The sequence below is a fragment of the Mya arenaria genome, chromosome 7, assembly GCF_026914265.1.
Source record: "Mya arenaria isolate MELC-2E11 chromosome 7, ASM2691426v1".
NCBI lineage: Eukaryota > Metazoa > Mollusca > Bivalvia > Myida > Myidae > Mya > Mya arenaria.
Genome location: NC_069128.1, coordinates 19,796,558 through 19,818,572, shown reverse-complemented (window position 1 = coordinate 19,818,572; position 22,015 = coordinate 19,796,558). Strand labels below are relative to the sequence as shown.

General features: G+C 33.4%; 1 protein-coding gene across 1 annotated transcript in view; it reads right to left on the bottom strand.

Annotated features, from left to right (window-relative positions):
* LOC128240174 (cell surface hyaluronidase-like) overlaps positions 1–14,266 on the bottom strand; it is a 31,561-nt gene extending 17,295 nt beyond the window's left edge. Inside the window, exons 1-7 of the mRNA XM_052956691.1 lie at positions 13,462–14,266; positions 8,863–9,079; positions 8,255–8,415; positions 7,781–7,928; positions 6,098–6,283; positions 1,211–1,420; positions 878–982 (exon numbers count right to left, since the gene is read on the bottom strand). Of these exons, the coding sequence (XP_052812651.1) occupies positions 878–982; positions 1,211–1,420; positions 6,098–6,283; positions 7,781–7,928; positions 8,255–8,415; positions 8,863–9,079; positions 13,462–13,581 (1,147 nt within the window). The 5' untranslated portion in view covers positions 13,582–14,266. The remainder of the gene's footprint in view (positions 1–877; positions 983–1,210; positions 1,421–6,097; positions 6,284–7,780; positions 7,929–8,254; positions 8,416–8,862; positions 9,080–13,461) is intronic.
* Between the last annotated feature and the right edge of the window lie 7,749 nt (positions 14,267–22,015).

Genomic DNA, 22,015 nt, shown 5'->3' with positions numbered 1-22,015 from the left:
TCTACACTGATTGGTCTTAGAGTGTAGAATAACACAGCTAACCAAAGTAACCTATTTATGTGTCATCCTATTAACATCTATGCTTCATTGCCATGGTTACACTCAAGTTCTTAATGGCAAAAAAACTTGACTTTGTTTACAAATAAGGTTTTGCCTCCGTGTCTTTGAAGTTCCATTTGAGTGAGATTTTGATAAATCACAAATATATTTTGATCACATACCACAGCACCATAAGTATGTATGTGTATGTACAAAAAGATAGTATTTCTTTGCGTATTACCAAAATAAAGATTATTATGGTCACGTACACTTGCACTTGTCTGGCTCATTGTTTTGGTAGTTTTGTAAATATTTAAGTGTCAATGTATTAATTGAATGTAATAGACATCACAAAGACGATCAAAGCAGCCACAATAGACTATGGTTAAGAATCAAACCGCAACGAGAGACACACATAAGACAACATACACATGATGATTCAGATCGTAACGTATGCGATGGAAACTATTTATAGGACCAAATCTTGAATTCAAAAAACATTTGAAGTCAGTTCCCATCTTTAGTCATTTCCTGATTTAAGTACCTCAGTGTCATATAAAATAATTACTTAATAATTTCTGAATTACTTAACTTACATTGACTACAGTGAATGATACATAATTTCAGGTTAAAACTCATTTATACTTTTTCTTTAATTTGAATACGAAAATTTTAGGTAAGCGACTTAAGTTAGAAAATGACTTTGGATGTTTTATGAATAGAGGATCTGATCGAATTTTAGCGTTGGGGCTAGCTTTGCTATAGGCAAATTTGGTCCTTTACAATTTGCCAACTTTCTATGGACAGAGATCGAAGCTCAAATATTGAATTAACTTACTATTAATCCGAATTTGAGTGTTGGAACAGTCATCACAGAAAACAACTTCCGCTTCCTCCGCCTGCCAGCCGCCATAGTCTGTGGACGCTATGGCAATCCGGTCGCCTGGTTATATAAGGACCGAAGGGTATTAATTTCATGAAAATAATTCATAATTATTCATTCGAAGTAAGCTTTATATGTTTTAAAACCAAAACACGAATCAGAAATAAACTATTGTCTGCAAATATTTTTGGTCATATTATAACCTTTGTATTCGAAAAATTGAGCAACGAGATTTTTGTTGACAAAAACAAAACGTGTTATCATAAATTGTGATATTGTAACATTTACCTGATAGCCAAGTTGTGACGTCACCAACCAGATTGACCAATGGAAAAATGCCATTGACAAATGCTACCCGGAAGTTATCGTTCTGGTCGTGCACATTTTCGCTGTTTCCAAGTGCTTCGGCGGAATAGATTAAACCACTTTTTGCGTAAAATAACGCCTGTGATGTCACTCCCAACGGACTTGTCACTTCCCGCAGACTCAATGGATTTCCTTCATAAATATTATTGTATTTGTTTCAAAATTGTTAAACAGTATATTATAAAAATAAAAATAATAATAATAATAATAATGATAATAATAATAGTAATATTAATAATAATAATAATAATAATAATAGTAATAATGAAGAAGAAAAAGAAAGAAGAAGAAGAAAAAGAAAGAAAGAAGAAGAAGAAGAAGAAGAAGAAGAAGAAGAAGAAGAAGAAGAACAACAACAACAACAACAATGATGATGATTTGAATAGTATAAATTATAATAATTGTTTGAGTTTCAGCTTCACTGCAAACATATCATGTTCTGGTAACATATTAAAGATTCTTTTTCATGGTTTGTAAAATGCAGTTTTATTGAAAAAATAAACGAAATAAAGTGAGGCAATTCATATTGAATTGCCTCACTTTATTTCGTTATTTTTTTTAATTTTAACACTCCTTAAAGGTGTGTTAAAATTAAGAACCCTTTAAAAAATGATGTATGCTCAAATATTGTCTTTGAAGTCCACTATTTTGAAAAGCGCTATTAACGCGATTGGTTGATTGACATTATAATGTGATGTTAACAATGTTTTCAATAAAAGTTGAAATATCAGTCAGCTTATGTAAAAAGCCTTTAGAGCGAGTGGATTTGGTATCAGTTTTCTATTTTTTCTTGAACTGTACCGGCGTCATGGTTCGCTCCCCACCACAATTAGGGTTATTTTTTAACACTTAAATAATTATATTTTCATCTTCAATTTCGGTATCAAAGAGTAAAATGATTATGATATAAGGGGTTTGATTTGCATAACCGGGAAATCTTATTTTTAATGCCAAGACATGAGTGATTCCATTTAAGGGTAATAATATTAATTTATCATATTTGAAAGAAGCTAAATATAGACAGCGGCGCTACAAGTGAAGTAACAAGTAACTAGGGAAGGGTGAATTGGTAAGAAACATGTATAAAACCGCCTACAATACTGCCTAAACCATTCGGAACTCCTCGACCATTTTTATCGAAAACAACCTCGGATGTATATGGACGGTTTACTTACCCAACAAGTGGTACGTTTAAGTCCGCTGCAAGTAGATCGCGTAGTAATTTTAATGAGCAGTTAAACTTTATGACTTTAGTCTTGGGAATCTTTATTATGTTTGCAATAATACACTCGACTGTCAATCAATTTAAACTTAGATCAATGAGTACAACTCTAAAACACTACATTTAATTAACGATAAATTCAAAAATTTACGAACTGCTTTAACTGATGTACCTGCATACATCCGAGGTTGTTTTCGATAAAAATGGCCGATGAGCTCCGAATGCTGTCTAAACGTTGGGAAAAAGGCTAAAATATTGTCAAGACGTCCAAAAAATGGCTTAAAAAACACCCCAGAATATAATGCACGTAATTTAATTGTGTATTTCCATGTCAATTTAAATTTACTACATCACCATCAATTTAATGTTGAAGTGAAGTGGTTTACATTAGCTTTGATTAAATAATGATGATAAACGAAATAAACCAGTTATAATGATTTAGATATAAACATTTGCAAAGCTCAAACGGCCTATAAATGTGTCTGATGTATATAAATCAACGATTAAAGGATCAATCGCTTTTACCACCCAAGAAATTAAATTCTAAAAAAACGAATTCTAAACTTTTTTCAGCACAGTTTAATGGGATACACGTTTTTGAAATTAATACATAAAAAATACATACATCAATACATACACATTCATTACAAATTACATTTTGAATGATAAACCTTGAACAACTTACTAATGATGCATTTATGGAAACTATCTATTACTGATAACAATATTAATAGCTGAAAATGCACAAATATTAAATGACAAATGGGTCCTAAAAGATTTTCAGTGATCAACTATTGTCTCATCAGGCCAAATAAAAAATAGGTCTGTTTAAGGTTACCCGACCGACCTTATTTTTTCCCGCCGACCCTAACCTATTTTTCCCTGAAAAAAATGTGATTTGGGTACGAAAAGCATTTGTTACGAAATAAATACGAAAAGTTGACAATATTAGAGTTGGATTTCTGATTGTATTTACCCCGTAATTCACAATAGAGTTCGGACACCTAAAAATAATTATTTTTTTCGCTGTCCGAATTCATAGAAAATAACCATATTTACATTTTATACATGTATGTTAAACCTTCCTTTTTTCTTCATGTCTGCATTTTACCACTTATTAATTTATCCGTAGTTATCAATAGTTATAACGCCTATAAGTTTTACTCCTCCATCAAGTTAATTAAAATCCCATTCAAAACCATATTATACATGCATTGAAATGAATTAACACCATCTATCGGCTGCAGATCAAACAGTCACATTGTATGACGTCACATAACTCACAGTATACCCACGAGGATCTCATGGAGAGCATGGATATTGTTATGCAGGATTAATGTGTCTGGGTGGTGTTTTCGATTGTAACTTAAGTATTGCATATCTAACTTTAATTCATCACATTAAACAGTTACCTGTATCATTGAATGTGTTGACTTTTATTGTTCTGTTGATGTTTCAATGAGTAGTACTGTACGATTATTGCTTCATAAAGTCTATATTCAAAGTGTGGTACAAGTTTCAAAGTTTATCGGCGGATCGTTTTACAAACATGTCATGTCTGTGTTTTCTTAATCCCTTGATTGCCCTTGTTGTTTCTTTAATCCTCCATTAAATATATCACAATTCCTTTTCAACAGGCAATAAATCGTTTAGGAGGAGTAGTAACTAATTAACTTGTCACAGTGATGTTATGCACCAGTCAATTGTAACCACGCTCCCCCCCCCCCCCAGGTCCGGGGGTATACCGGGGAAAAGGGCCGTATTTTTACTTTCCAGTTGGCCCCGCAGGGCCGGGTGACTGCGGTGGTTTTGTCATAGCGCCACATTTAGCGGAGATTGGGCCTTATATAGAGTCTCTGGGGTGCGGGGGCATTTGGTCGAGGTTTAACCATCAGTTCGTCCCCGTAGGACGGGGATTTTACCCGGGGTTGGCTAGACCAAAAGTCAAAGTCCCGGCTTTTCCCCGGACCTGGGGGCGTGGTTACAATTGACTGGTGCATTATACAGTAAGGTAATCAAGCCAGGCAAATACATTGTAAGGATAAAGATCTATAATCTTTGTCTGTGAGACTTAGTAACTGTAAAAGTTATAATCTATGTCCTTTGGGTGTCTGAAAACGGGTAGTGCGTGCTTGTGTGGCAGGTATATTTCAATTCTTGAACTATATTTTCTTGTCAGATACAAATGTGTCAGATACTGAATTTTGGATTGATATGTCAGACATAAGGCCTAAAAAAATGGTTTGTTTCTGGTTACATGCCCAAAAAATATTGGGTCGGTAGGTAGGTTTTTTTTTTTTTTTTTTGGCAGTCAACTTCAACATCTTCTTTTCTGCCATGTAACTCATCGAAAAGGTATTTTATAGGTTGTCCTTGTTCTACACAATTTATTGTTTGAATCCCAATGCACAATGAGTGCAAGGGTATACATTTACTGCAATCAGGCATGTTATTTTCGTCACCATTCCGGTCTACTCAAGGGGCATTTTGTTGTCAGGAAAAAAGAACTAATGCACCGGTTGGTGCTGGAAAAATATCTAGTTGTGAAATTTAGCAAATGGCATAAATTCGGACAATTTTTTTCCGGATACCGGATTTTTTCGGCATTTTTTTTTTTGCAATAAAATATTTTGAGTCGGTGGCAAATAAATTGAGTCGGTCGGGTAACCAGAAACAAACCTTTTTTTGTTTAGGCCTAAGTGCAATTTTGGCAATAAAACCTGCATGCTACTTGTTCTTCAAACCTGAACCACCAAGTCCTCTTGACAGCAATGAGGTTTCCCTGGCTGATGGCTTATATGGTAAATTTGCTGCCCCACTCTCCATGTAATAATGTAACAGGAAGTTTAGCATACTACAGAGGGTGATTGAAAGCAAAAGGGTGCATAAAGAAAAGGAAAACCGCTCCTGGAAAGTCTTTAATAATAGCAGAGTGGTGTACCATAACTTAGTTGAAATCCAACCATCATTGTCAAAGTATTTAACCAGACAAATAAAGCATGTTTCCTTTGAAGCATGGAAGAAGTTTTAAAACTGCTGATAAACCTGAAAATTGATGTCTTTTATTTTTGTTACAGTGTGAGTCAACAGTTACTGAAATCAATATATCAAAAAAAAATAATAAAAAAATTTTCCGACCTACCTACCCTATTTTTTTTTGGCAGCGTTACCTGAAACGCACCTATTTTTTTATTTGACCTAAGGTATCTTGTTAACGGGCAAAAATACAAAAGTACCCGTATGGAACTTCTTTTGTTTTTTTTCACTACGCACAAAAGAGTTCCAGCAAAAATACATCTTTACTATATTTTTTCACTGAGGTGGGGGAAAAAGCATTTACCAAACCCGAGAGTGTAAGAAAGGTTCATCCCAACCCTCGGGCAGGGTGTTCTGCGGAAACTCGGTACGCCTCGTTTCTGAAACACAGACTACGCTCAGGTTGGGATGACCCTATTTTACACGCTCGGCAATGGACGCTACTTATAAAGTCCGAAACAAGTTGTTTTAAAATTTTGCTTAATAAAACTTTAAATCATTAACCCGGCTTCAAATTGAATTACGAAAGGAAATAGATTTCAAACTAGTACCTTTTTGAAATGCAAATGCCCATGTGCTGCCGTCCTGTACGTAGCGTCGGAGAATAGATTTTCCCGTGGGCTCCCCATAAATAAGTGTTTCAAGGGCGTCGTAGACCCGAAACTGGTTTTTATCTTCCTTGGCCTTCCGGATATCTTTCTGGCTAGCCATTAACAGAATTTCTCCATCTTTGACGCCTGTGTGAAATTAGATTGATTAAATAAATCATGATTTGTCGACGATATTTCAACATTTTATAAAATCTAAAAATCTACTTTTAGATTTTATGGAATGTTGAAATATCGTCGACACAATATGATTAATAGTTGTATTGTGTCCCATGACGTGATAAGCAGCCCATAAAATGTTGTATTTTGTTCATTTCCAGGGTTAAGACTGATTTTACCCAGCTTAGGCCACAGGCAACTATTTAAAGTTAGCCCGGGGCAGCTGTTGGGATCTGCATCATACATTCAAGTCTCTGTGGTTTCGACATGTGTGGCAAAACAGAATCTTGTGACGAAATTGGAAGGCTTCATTTGAAAATGAAAAAAATGTTTACTTTTGCACGCTGTGTAAATAGAAATAATTAGCATTTCAAACAAACTTTGGATGAAAATGCATATGATACGACACTAATCGGAACACTTCGGTTATTTCAATCGGAAACAAACTCGGTTTACAATGTCAGAACTCTTTTAACACATTTAATTTAGCTGCAAGTAGATCGTGTAATAATTTCAATTTAGCAGGACTTGGCTCTTATCTTGTTAAAATACACCTTATTCGGGATCAATTTGAACTAGAAAGTTAAATTACACGTTAAAAAACTACAATTGAATAATATTAATATAATTATTTTCACGAATTACTTCTACTTATACACAAGCATACATCCGATGTTGTTTTGATGGAAACTGGCCGAGGTGTTCCGAATGATAGACACATATCAGCCCCATATTCTCATCAAACGAATTCGTGTTTTGTTTTCTTCAAATCAAAATTTTTCTGAGTAATAAATGTATATATTTCCAAACTAATGGTTCGATTTGTAAGTTATAAAGGCAAACCTATTTCTAACGAACCATGAAAAAGAAACAATGCGTTCATGACTTATATTTACATTTTCGATAACTATCGATCACGATTTAACAGTAGAAAGCCTTGCGCAAAAAAGCTATATAGAAATAATAGACAATATACGTTTGTATAAATAAATGCCGATAATTCTAAAGTCGTATTCTTCTCAAAGACGTACAATATAGGAGATAAAAAAATCATTTCAATGCATGAATATGTTTAACTCATTTGTCTTAAATGATCAAAACAAAAAAGCATTATATGCTGCCTTTTTATCCTTATAAATGATAAAGGTTATTATTGTTTGATAAGTACATTATGATTTGTGAACAACTATGATTTATGTACAGATGCAAAAAATATCAACCTTTATAAATGTGTAATTCGTCTTCAATGAATTGCTACGTGGCCAAACATTCCCATATTAAATAAGCGCCAAATATCACTAATATCTGTTTTATCTGTACACTGATTATACGTTGTTTACCATTTCAGTCAAATGAGTAAAAATGATAATGCATTAAAATAAAAAAGAGTTTTTGCATCAACATAAACTGTGCCCAAAATCTAAGCAGTTAAAACCGTTCCAATTTCGCCCCTCTATATAAACCTACTTTCAAGATGTTTCACAAGATCCAATCCATGCCACTGAAGATCGTACATCCCAAATCTCCGCACCACTGGTCCTAGCACCGTGTCAGCAAATGTGTAAACCCCAAGTCCCTGTACCCATGAGTTAACGGTTTCAAACGTACCATTCCGCTGAAACGAAAACACGCCAACGAGTCATTTTAGTTGTTATCGATGTTTTGTTTGTTTACAAATTCAATCGTATTATGAGAACAATGCATGATTAAATAGAAAAGGTGTGGGTGCAATGTACACACGATATTCACTGCAATATCCTCTGTTCCGTTATAAAAAAAATGTACATGGAAGGAAGAACAGGGTAAATGAAAAATAAAAGAAACAAAGAAAAGACAGTGAAAAATATTGGTAGAACAGCAAAGGAGTGTAAGAAAGGAATATAAAAAATGAATAACAAAAAGAATAAATGCGTGTAAACGGATAAAGGAATCAATTATTACTGTATGATCGTATACAACATCCGTGTTTTCTGAGTCAGGTTTAAGAGTAGCCGTCAATTTTGTCCAGGAACGTTTAGGCTGCCCGTGGATTTCGAGTTTTCCTCCGTACCGTACCAACAATGACTTGCCGTTACTTTCACTCATGTGGTCCTCGCGGGTACCTAGAAAACGTAACGGAATAAAACCCGATTTCTGTGTATGTTTTTCAGTAAAGCAATACTTTATCAATAACTATAACATTCATAAAAACCCAATCGTTCCATTTAGACTTGTAAATAACATAACTCTTTTGGTTGCTGGTTCTATTGCTAAAATCGATGTTTTTAATAACAAAGTCACCATGAAGCATATTCGAAATCAGTTTTTACACCGAGAAGGTTAAATAGCAATAAAAAAGAAACCAGTACCATTTACCTTCTGAAGGTAAGTGATTTCTGGTGCGTAGTGAAAAAAAAAAGTTCTATACGGGTACTTATTCATCTATCCCCATGGGCAAGATAAGGATTTCCAGCATGGCCAATTATTTGAATCTACTTATCTGGGGTGGGAGAAAATGCTCATTTGTGGCTAGGACTAGTTGATAATGTTTAAAGAAAAAGGAACAATACCAGTAAGTGTTATTTCAAGTTTCCCTTTATACGGGCAATCATCATTCCCAATCTCGAATCGCCCATCTACCATGATATTCGCTGCTCGAAATTTTAGATCCACTTCCGGGTCAAAGGTTAAACTTCCGGTTGATAAAATGGTCACATTGTGAAAGTCGGGAGTTGAGCTGTCTATTATTACGTTGTCGACGATTACAAGGTTTTCTCCATCGATGGGCTGAAATGCAATAAAAGTGACACTCTTATTCAAAATCAATACATACTCATGTAAAACAAACATAAATTATGAGTGATACACCCTCAACTACTTACGAAATAATAACTTTATGGAAAATAGTAATGACTATTATCAAACTGTGTACTTATTAGCTGAAAACGCAAAAATATTAAATGATTGATGAATGCTAAAAGATTTACTGCAATTTACTATCGTCTCATAATCTAGCAATACAGTGTTTTCTGCTCATTTCTTTTAAATTAAACTCGGTATCTTTCATAAGAACCATTGTTTTCGACATCTGTTCATACTTTTTGGTATATTAAAAGAATTGTATTAAATGTGTTAAATCTTATTTGGGAGTAACAGTGCATCTTTAAGAGTAGTGTAAGTATATTGTAATAAGTGTTGAAAAAATGTAAATTGTCCAATTTCATGGCTGTATTTTCAAAATATGTCGTAAATTGGTTTTGGAAAGTATGCAGTCAGCCATTATTTAATTTAACTCGATGACTCGGTAGATTTAAACAGACTGATGCTAAGTCTATAGACAAATCACCACTTCAGACACCCGCTAGGTTAATAATAGTTTTGTTAAGAGACATCATTGACGTTTTCGTAATAAACTAGCCTTGGGTTTTGTATCGGTTATTTGTTGTAACAGTTTCAAATAAAATAAAATCCAGTCTTATCGCTTGTTTTACGAAAACTGAAACTGGTTTTTAAAACTATCGAAACCCTCTCCGGGGGCGGTTTTGTCAGTTTGATCCATCCGAAAACTAGTTCACATTGAAAAAAAACACATGGCTGACAGTGACCCAACACGTTTGTCCGAACAACATTTAGTAAAATACTGGCAAACTGAGAAATTGAGAAATAAAGACTACATGCAGAAGCTCCGCCATGTAGTTAAAATCGTTCACAAAACCATGCATTTGTTACTTCAGGTAAAACTTTCGAAACAGGTTTCCAAACTACCAAATAACCATTAAAACTGCACTCCCACAGATTTACCGTTTTTCCACCGTTCTTTTTTGGTCTTGAAATTAGCAAATTTGTGTGTAAATATGTGCAAACCAGTGATGAAAGACTGGTGACAAAAGATTTTCATATTTCCATTCCAAATTTAATGATTTATGACTTACTAATTGTTTAAGAAAAATGCATAAAACATCAATTTTGGAGAGGAAATATGAAAATCTGCGATCTGATCTTTAGTCATCAGTCTTTTATCACTGGTTTTCAGATATTTGCATAAAAAACTGCTAGTTCCAAGACAAAAAATAAAAAAAAGTTGTCAAAACGTTCAATCTGTGAGAGTGCAGCTTTAAAACCTAAACTGAAACTAGTTTGGTATCAACAAAAACGCCTTATGTATACACTGGTCACTGAGCTGCGAGCGAGTCTGCCGACGTTCAAACTAATACCCATTGCATTGGTTCGAATTTTTCGCCCGGAATTGATACATATTTTTACTTTTAAGTTCCGGGCGGAGAATTGTTCCAGGCGTATTTTGAATAATATAAATCTTAGTGTTTAAGGTGGAACCCGGCCGGATCCCGGAACTTCCAATCATTTTACACCCAAAATCTACAAGTTACATGAATTGATATTGGACGGCATAATGATTCCGTCCGAACTTCAGGCGGAATTCATTGATTCCGTGCCAATTCTGCCTCGATTCAGCCGGAAATCCGCCCCTTTATTTCGTAATGGTAAATGCATATTAAGGGGGCACAATATACTAGAATTATGCCCAAAACTATTGTTTAAATTCTAATTAATTATTACGTTTAACTCAATTGACTTTAATGATCAAAAGAGAAAGAAAAAAAACATATGACTTGTGTACAAAACAAAACAATTTAGCTATCCTAAATGGAACATTTTCATCAATAGCTACGTTACAAACCACAAATTCCTCAAGTTCAAACAAACATATCGCTAAAATCTTTGTATTTGAACGCAAATACAATGTTTTGTTTTTTGTTTTGTTTTGTTTTAATCAAGAAAGTCAAGTTAGATAAACAAAATAATGCACGAACAAAGAAAAAACCCATATTTTCTTCAACCTATGACGTGCCCCTTTAACAAATACTAACATTATTTCTATCTTTGAAGGGACAAAAAAAGCAGTCGATTAACTATACCATAGACTACTTCTTCTAATAACTGAATAGTGCATACATAAGAATAAAAACACACATCAAAGTTGTATTTTCAGAAGAAAATACAAACAAACAAAGACAGCAGTTAATTTTACTGTGTTATAGATCACATCGTTGCTGAAGCGTTTTATTTCCAATTAAACACTAAAATGCATGCAAAAATGTGGAGAGTTCACAACTAATCTATGATACAGACATCTAAAGCATAAACGAAAATGCATTATCAAACGCACGCTTTGGTGAGACTGATTGATAGCTAAAGATTAAAGCGTTTGATGCTTTGAGAAATGTCTTGCCTAAAATAACAATCTATATATAAATACACTCCAAAATGGAGACAGTGCAACCGTTTTAGCAACAGTGTGTGTGTATACCACGTGGTAAATTGCGTCATAAATACTGCGTCGGAAGTCAATATTTTGCTTCTAATGAATCACAGTGTGTGTGTATACCACGTGATAAATTACGTCATATATGCTACGTCGGAAGGCAGCATTTTGCTTAAAATGAAGACTTAAATCAAAGATAACTTTTCTTTTACAACTCCATTTCAAACAAAACAAAGGGCAGTCTAAAATACTTAAAAAGCCCCGAATTTGTTTTATTACCGAAATTTGATAAGGTTATTAGTTTCATCAAATACTTCGACAAACCTGTTTTCAAAATAATGTTTTGACAGTGCTCCGTTAGACGGCCGTATTGTGAAAAGGTGTGTCGAAGTGTTTTAAGAAACTAATCTCATTCCAAGACAAAAAAAAAACTCATTCCAAGAGAAAAAAAAGTTGTAAACACGGTAAATCTGTGAGAGTGCAGCTTTAAAGGCTCTATATAGGTTTGATGCAAAACAAATAGTTCATTGCATTATTATGGTCAGATAATTTGACGTAAATTACTATAAAACATAAAACAAAAATTATGATATGTGTACAGATAAAAAATATATGCGATAGTATGGCCCTTTTTTAAACAGAGGTGGCAAATTGTGGTAACAATATATATATAAATTCAAAAACCAATTGAACAGATCTCTACACAAATCATTTTCGTTTTTTCGTTTTGTTTTGTTTTGATCATTAAAGTCAAATGAGTTGAACATGATAGGTAATCGGAAAGTAGAAAAAATAATTGGCATCAACCGAGACAACATTTCAAGTCTTTGGCAGCCATCAACCTAGACAACCTTTTGAGTGTTTGACAGCCATCAACCTAGACAACCTTTTATGTTTTTGACAGCACAACTAAACTGATAGTTTAGACCCTGTCTTATCAATGACGAACGTTCCGCTTGATTGCCTTTCAAATCAGTATTCTCAATGAGTTCTGATTTTGCTATATTCCCGAACAAATTCTAAGAATGGATTCATAAGAAAAAAAGCTTATGAAACAGTTAGTGTGTTGTTGTTTTTTTGTTTTGTTTTTAAAGATCAAAAATTAAGGCAGACTTTCTTCGTGAAATGCCTATCGAATGACGGATGTAAGCTCCTAAATGAATGTTTGGTTGTTAGATTTCTTCTCAAAGATTATAAATATAAATCTGGCGGTTGTAATCTCCTGAATGGAGTTTCAATTGTCAGTCAGTTCTTCTTAAGTGTGAATCTGTTCAGTGATCCAATTTGCATAAGCCTGAACAATAAATATTGGTCAAAGTTGCAAATAAACTCAACTCAATTGGTGATTCTAATTTACAAATGCATCGCTCATGTTGTCGCATACAGTTGCATGATATATGTAATGTATAATGTAATTTAAACCGAAATTGTTGATTCTTTCGTTCGTTGTTAAGATGGCTCTGTTACGTATGCACTCGAAAAACCTGTATTTAACAGGTTAATTTGCATAATCAATCAAAAAGAGTCAAACAGTGCGATTACATTACAAATAATGTGTATCCTTATTTATCGTTTACTGTTTTATTTTAACTTGTATTTCATCGATCAGTCCAGGCATCAAAGCTTTGAAAAATTCTGTTGTTTAGCATTGGTAAAAGTTTCACCTGAAAAAGTTAAATGATTTTAACACCGAAATGAGAACATTTTCTACCTATGTATAGCTTATGCTGTAATGATCAATGGCTGCCAGGGCGAACCGTAATGGCGAAAGAACTCAATCTGATATTGTGCACATGTCCAAAGGAATATTCATATGTTTCATGTTTTAATCATTCATGCCTTCTTAATCACGGTTTTAGTTATAAATAAAACACTTAAAACTCACCCTTCCATTCAACCAATCTGCATCGTTCGACCATCTTTTGTAATTAGACCGCGTATGTGGACAGTCTCCAAGCACACATGTCAAAATTCCCGCCAAAAATAAAGCTAAAATCGTCACCATGGCCACGCGTTTCTTTCTTGATAGTGAACTAATGCTCAAAGATATCTGCTCCTACTGATTAACGTTTCTTCTCACTTGCAATCGTTAATGTATATCTAGTCTGTGTTCGTATTCTTGATTTATTGCGGTTAAGTGTTTTGCACGTTGATTGAGTTTGCTTCTTTGTTGTTTTGTTAACACTTGGAATTATCAAGAGCGTCCGCTCGCTCGTTTATATGTCTGTCCCCTATATCCGACAGCTTAAAATGTCTCATAAGCGTTCATTGGTTGACTTTCTTATTGATCTTTATTTATGATTAGTAACAACATACGACAATGTAGCCTCTTCTGTTAGTACTGAGATATTAGTTTACGTCAGTATTGCTTTCTTTTTAATTAAGCGAAGTTATCGTTAAATATGCACTAGTATCATCAGTTATGTTAACTGCATTTCCTTACTTTCAGCCAACAATTTTATTTCGGTAAATATAAGATAATTCAGCTTTTAATCCATTTATCCAATGTTGATGAAACTATTTAGGTAAAATTAATATCATTCTTTGGTCAACACTTTGACTCAAATTTCCAAAACACATAATTAGCATATATTTAACATGATCATGACAGCTTTGTGATTGTGTGACATCTATTCCTAATAAATTACTTTAAAAAGTAGTGTTAATTCTCCAAATTTAACAAACGTTAAAGTGTTTATTTATTTGATTATAACAGATGTCTTTTTAGATGTCCTAGCACGTTAGTTTCTAAACAGTTTAACATTTTTGGATAACAGTTGTCTTATATACAAAAGCGGTGAATATTATTGACGCATCGATCGTATTTTAGCAAAAAATGTAATAAAAGTTGATTCTTCCTTTACTTTCTAAATATTTTTTTTTCCAAATTAAACACACAGTTCTTTAATCGATCAAAGGGAATATACTATCCCAATAGCTAAGGTGTGCTCGAATATCGCTTAAGTTGTAACAGTGTCGTCTACGTTCTTGTGCGCTTAAACAATTGTTAAATGAGTAATACTGCATGAAGATTAATTAATGGTGTTTATATATTTTGCTGAGTTCACCAGCCTGACAAATTTATACAACAGTGTTACGTATGAAGGTGTAACACCAACCATTAAATGGCAACTTTTTTATAAATAAGAGAACGGAGCAAAAACTTTCATTATTTTGGTAAAAGACTCATTGTCATATTTTTAGTTGCATTGCCAAATTACTTTGCTTTAATATAATATCGTTTTATGGCCAAAAACTTACAAATAAGCATGTAAATAGATTTGAACAATACAAGTGTTCAAATGTTGTGTATCCATGTTGGTATCGACGTTATGAAGACAAATCGTCATTAAATCAATTAAAATGAACAAACGTAAATCGCCATCAAATTGATTTACATTAACATTGAAAAGTGCATATCGCAGGCATTTTAGAGTTATAAACGTCAGTATTCAGTCGGTATTCAGTATCCCTTTAAAGCTTCACTCCCACAGATTGATAGTTTTGACAACATTTTATGTTTGTCTTTTAATGAGCCAATTTTTGCGTATGTCTGGAAACCAGTGATATAAAAATCAGATCGCAGTCGTATTTACGTCCGAAAACTGATGTGTTTATGGCTACAAGCATAAATGAAGCTTTAAGAAAACTATTTTTGGCAGTTGACCAAACAATTGACATTAAAATATCTAATGTGACTGAAATGAAAGCATTGATGCCCGATTATGTTGCTTTTATAGATTTAAAAAAGCATTTGACTCTGTTAACCGTTTATTATCTAAGACGCTGTTCGAAAAAAAAACAATAGCTCAGGGTGCTTGTATAGAACTTTAAGTCAGTTTCTATGCTTCTGTTAAAGGTGTTGTTTAGAACAAAACAGGGCTCCGTATTTTTTATTGTCCAATAACATTACGTCAAGGTTGTAGCTGAATCCAATATCGTTTGCCTTATTTATAATTTAACGACATTTCTTGTTCTTAAACAATAATGAAATATTTTTTTGCAAATATTACCATCGTATTTGTAATTAGGTTTGCGGATGATGTTGCATGGGTATATGACACCGTTGTATGCCTACAAAGGCAGTTAAATATTCTACAAGACTTTTGTAATGAATGCAAGCTTGTTGTTAATATTTGACAAAATGAAATTAGTGGTATTTATGATGGTTGGCATGAAAATTGGTCCTTTGCAAATAGTAAACTTGATGTTGTACAGATTTTTGCCTATGTTGATGTTCATTTCTCAAGCACATTATCTTTGTTAAAAATGGTCAAGCATATGTCAATTCATTTGGAGCTCCTCAGCCATTTTATCGAAATCAACCTCGGATGTATGCCGGTACATCAGTTGAAGTAGTTCGTAAATATTTGAATGATATAATTAATTAAATGTAATGTTTTAGAGCTGTATTTATTGATCCAAGTTCAAATTGATTGCCAGTTAAGTGTATTAATGCAAACATAATTAAGATTCCTTAGAGTCAAGTCATAAAGTGTAACTGCTAAATGAAATTACTACGCGATCTACTTGCAGTGGACTTAAACGTACCACTTTTTGAATATGTAAACCGTCCAAATACATCCGAGGTTGTTTTCGTTAAAAATGGCCGAGGAGTTCCGAATGATGTCAATTTAGGCAAAAACGAGTTCTTTAGCACGTTTAAAGTTCGTTTAAGAATCAAAGTTACGTACCATGTACCATATATGTTCTAGTGTTTTGCACACAATACACGTTAGAGAAATGGACCTGTAGCTAGTGGGGTCTGAACGCTCCCCCTTTTAGTAGGCAGAAGCCACATTTGCATCCTTCCAAATTTGTGGTTGAAATCCAGAGTCAAGGGACTTTTGGAACAGATGTTTCAGAACTGGTGTAAGTGAATTCGAAAGGTTTTTCAGGATGAAAGGCTTAATCTGATCAGGGTCTGATGCTTTGTGAGGATTTAAGTTTTAGAGAAGTTTCTTTATCCCCTTGGTTGTGATCGTTATATCTGGTATTGCTTTTTGGGGTTTGCCTTTGTTAGTGATGTCTTGTAGTTTCATGTAACACAGGGATCTGAGACTGTTGGGAGACTTTGGGCTAACAACTGACTGGAATTGCACATTAAGGATAGTTGCTTTAACTGTATCGTCTTGGTGGATAGAAATCTGTTTACGTAACGGAGCAACAGAGGCTGATGTTTTTTTTGAATGCTTGAGAAGTGTAAATATCTCTTTCGTGTTAGGTTTGGAGGTTCGATCTCTAGAAGCAATATCGAGAATATTTCAAGATAACATTGGTAGGATATTTGAAATATTTCCTGAGTAGATGTTTTAGTTCGAGGAATCTCTTTCTTCATGCAAACCTGATTTACGATGTTTTCGGTAAGCTCTTTCTCTCTTTCAAGCAAGTTTTTTTTTAGTTTTTGATTGATCCAGGGAAGATATGTTCTGGTGCTAGAGAGTTTAAAATGGATAACTTTGTTTGCAAGAGAAGTGAGAATAGAATGAAAGTTTTTTCCATAGTTTTTTCAACACTGAAAGAAGCGTAATTGGCTCTTTCAAGCATTTCCTGATGGTAAGCATCCAGCTTACTAATAGAAAGATATAGTCCGTGGTTTCTGAAAAAGGGTTCTTACAGACTTGAATTTAGACACTATCATGATCACTTATGCCAGGAAGAATATTGACTTTTTGGGCAAGAGTTGGATTTGTTGTTAGGAAAGTATCAAGAATATTAGATTCACGAGTTGGTAGAGCGACTGATTGAGTAAGGTTGTAGTCATCAATCAATTCGTTTACTTCGTAGTGATGATGAAGTTATATTTATATTTTCACAAGCAAGGCATTTCCAGACACCAGTTTTACTGAGCTTTATCCAAAAAGGTCATACATAAAATTGTTTATATTTTGACAATCGGCATATGCCATATAAAGCAGCCCTCACATTTAAAGCCTTTACACGTTCATGTGACAGTTTTTTTATAGCTTCCAGATGGGAACACTGTAGAATTACAATCCATGCGCAGATCAATTATACTATAACGCTGTGTCAAAAATGTTTCTTTTAACTAAACTAACATCGAATCCTGGATCCGCCCCTGATGCCATAACGTTTTCATACTCTTCATACAACGTTGCAAGGTTGTCTCAAAGTTGTGGTAACGTTGTGTGAAGGTTGTGTATTTATTGCCAAAGTAACTTTGTATAAATGTTAAAAATATTCCACCTTCATGACGTTGTGACAACGTTATAGCATAGAATTAAGACAACGTAAGCGGTAACATTGCAACAGTGTTATGTTTTGCTGGAACGAAAGGTCGCATATAGAACAAGTTGCACCATTTAATTTATTTTATAAACAGTTAATAATTTAAAATGCATAAAAAACATTGTCGTAAAGAGATTTTAACATGTATCTATATGGAAACGAAACATTAAAATAAAGCCTATCTTATGATTACATGTCAAACATGTTTTTGCTATAAATGTAAACACATTTGCTACAAACTAAATAAACTGACATTTTAATTATCGCATGCTTTTTCATCACCAAAGATGTTATATTTGTAGAGAACACATGGGATATGGTTACCGTATTAAAACGCGTATTCAGACGACAGATAGCGTGCACTTAGAATACTAGTAATACTTTATAGTTCTACGAATGTAAATAACAAGACGTCTATATCGAGCGCTTAGCGCAAGACTATTGTTATGCGATTTTGTACATCTTTATTGAGATATAACCATCTTGCACTAAAGTTTAATCCCAGACATTTGAAGGATGGGAAAATAAGAAAAAGAATATAAACGACAAGATTGTAGATCTATATTTAAAGTACACAACTATGGACTGTCCGAAGAACAATATTTTTATTCGTACGACACATTATTTTAGGTATATATGCCAATTAGACATTTTGTTTCCCGATCTGCCATTAAATTGACAAAAGTTTCTTTAATGGGAAATACTGAATAGGTATCAAGCAGAAGTTGCTTTATTCTTTTCTTTATAACACAAAAAAGGAGAAGTTGACCTTCGCCCAATGATTAGGTCTAACGTCAGTAAGGACGAAATATTCCAACGTTTCCTCTTGCCGTAGGACTTCATTAAGAGGACAAGCTGATATTAGCCATTTAATTGAGACTTTAACTTTTCGTCGACGAGTTTACAAGTAGAAATTGATCGTTGTCACGTATCAGTTTAGTCGACAAATCAATGGCGGGAATAAAAATCGTAAGAAATATTTGTCAGGTAATTGTGATTTCAACGTTTCGTCGACGAGTTATCAAGCAGAAATTGATTGTTGTCACGTGCCAGTTTAGTCGACAAATCATAAGCGAAAACACGATTCCTTAGAAAAATTTGTCAGATATATATGATTTAAACTCTTTGTCGACGAGCTTACAAATAAAATTGATCATCATCGTTGTCACGTGACTGATTAGTCGACAAATCAATGGCGGAAATAAAATTTCTAAGAATATTTGTCAAGTAATTGTGATTTCAACTTTTCGTCGACGAGTTTACAAAGAGAAATTGATCATCATCGTAGTCGCGTGACTGATTAGTCGACAAAGCAATGGTGGAAACATGATCGCCGAGCCTGTTCTTGGTTTTATTCAGTTAAACCTCTACATCCTAATGAGCAATCTCGTTATTAACTATATATCAATGAATCATGTTTTGCTGCGGAACTCGAAGTCAATTAAATAATAGTGCATGATAATTGATCATTTTACATACGGTAATATTTTCTTAATTCGACAACCAGAATGAGGATTGTGAGTGTGATCAGTAGGTGAGGCCAGAGACGATCGAGAGTGGTTTTAGCGAATGTGTTTGTTAAAGTGACACTCTTATTCATAATCAGTACATACACATGTATAACAAACATGCATTTTGAGTGATAAACTTTAAATAACTTCTTACTAAATAATGCATTTATGGAACATATTAATTACTGATAACAACAGAACAGAACAGAATTTTTATTACACGTAAACTATACAGTTTTTTGTGTTTCATATACATATTTTATAAATTACAATTACAATTATACAATGTAGTGTGAAATATTAAATAAATATTATAATTAATCTATTATTAAGGATGAACTGGAATAGAAAACACGAATCAATCAAACTATAATAGTATACAATACAATAACCAATAGTTTGCTTTTTATATACTAGTATATGTTGGAACAAATGATACAATTGATCAATTTCTAACAATAAAACAGACTCACATAGTATATATCAACATAAATAGTAACCAATGGTTACAAATGTTAACAAAGCATACCACTGCTTGAGATAAAAATGTGTATCAAGGCTTTTAATTATTGATTCATTAATAAAGTAGAACGCACCTTAAATGCTTCCGATATATATTTGCTTAACCTAAATGTTTCAGATGTATTTTGTGTATTAAGAAGTTGCACAAGTTTAAACATACTAGGTCTTATTCTATAATAACCTTTAATATAAGTTTGTCTTAATTGGACATAAGGTGTACACTTAAATATAAAATGAAATTCGTCTTCTACTTCGTTCGAGTCACATACTTGACAAAGACGTAAGTGGCGTTCTAATCTATCATATCTGCCAGTATGAACTCTTAAATTATGCGAACATATACGTATTTTTGTGATAGCAATTCTAAGATTTCTTGACACAATATTGTCTAAATAGGATTCAAACTCGAATGCAGTTTTAAGTACTCTATAAACTATTAAGACACCATTTTCATTAACACTTCCATGCCATTGTTGTAAATATTCGTCTATCAGACGCTGTTTAAAAATACAAATGAACTGGTTTTCGTTTAGCTGTGTATCATTACACCATACATCATAAAAGCCATATCTGGTGAGAAGGTTCTTAACCTTATTGAACCAATTATCCTGATTGTTATTAATATTCAACATTGCGTCTTCTATGACAGATTGAGTAATTATATTGTCACTTTTCTTAAGTTTGAACCAGTATTTTACAATACGTACATATCTATTTATATACAATGGGTATCTACCCAATTCACCGTAAACAGCAACATTTGAAGACGATTGTCTGACGCCTAGTACGGCTTTGCAAAATTTTAAATGTATCTTTTCTAGCTGTGTAGACTTCGTAAATCCCCAAATTTCACACCCGTATGTAATTATAGATGAAACAAAGGCATCAAATAATTGCAAAGCTACCCTAGGTTTACATTCATACTTTTTTAAGATTTGACAGCAATGTGTTTACTGCTTTTAAACCTTTACCATATAATGTTTGGGTATTCAGGCTGAAATTGCCAGTATAATTTAAAGTTACTCCTAGATAGTTAAAATCATTTACAACGTCAACATCTTCGTTTGCATACAACCATTTTTCATTACGTTTGCTGCCACCTCTTTTGCGAAAAATTACAATTTTAGTTTTAGCAATATTGACCTCTAAGCCCCAGGTATTACAATAACTATATAAACGGTTTAACGACAATTGTAAGTCTTCCGGGGTTTCACCAAGAACAACCATGTCATCAGCAAATAACAATAAAATCAAAGAAATATCACGTAAAGCTAAACCACAATCGTTTCTATTTTGTAAATACAATTCTAAGTCTTCCACAAATAATGAAAACATAATCGGGGAAAGTATCTCTCCTTGCCTTAAGCCTACTGCTATATTAAAAAAGTCTGAATAGCTATTACAGTGTTTTACACAGGACTTTACTGACCGATACATATTGCGTATAATACGTAATATTTCACCATCTAAATTGGATTTATACAACTTTAACCATAGCGCACTGAGATATATGGAATCAAAACAACGTTTCATATCAATGAAACAGCAATACAACCGTTTATTTAAGTTAACGTATTTTTTGCACAATTGACTGAAGAATAAACACTGCATCGACTGTAGACCTGCCTCTTCTAAAACCAAACTGTGCATCAGAAATTACATTATTTTCTTCACACCATTTAGTTATTCGCTGATTAAGTACACATGTAAAATGTTTTTCAAAATTGCTTAACAATGTTATACCTCTATAATTTTTAACATCCGATTTATCACCTTTCTTATGTAATGGTACGATTATACCCTAACAACATTGTAACCGTTTATCTAATATCTGAGAACGCAAAAATAAATAAATGATTGGTGAGTGCTTAAAGATTTACTGCGATCTACTTCCGTCTCATAAGGTAGCAATGCCATGTTTTCTGCACCTTTGTTTCAAATTAAACTCGGTATCCTTCATAACAACCATTGTTTTCGACATTTATTCATCTTTATTGGTATATCAAAACAATTGTATTAATTGTGGTAAATCTTATTTGAGAGTAAGAGTGCATCTTTAATTTTAGCTCTGTTGTCATGTTCATAATTATGTAGGCTGAAGGAAATTACTATCCGGTACAGCCCCCGTATTGATAGTTATCAGTCGGTACTTATGTC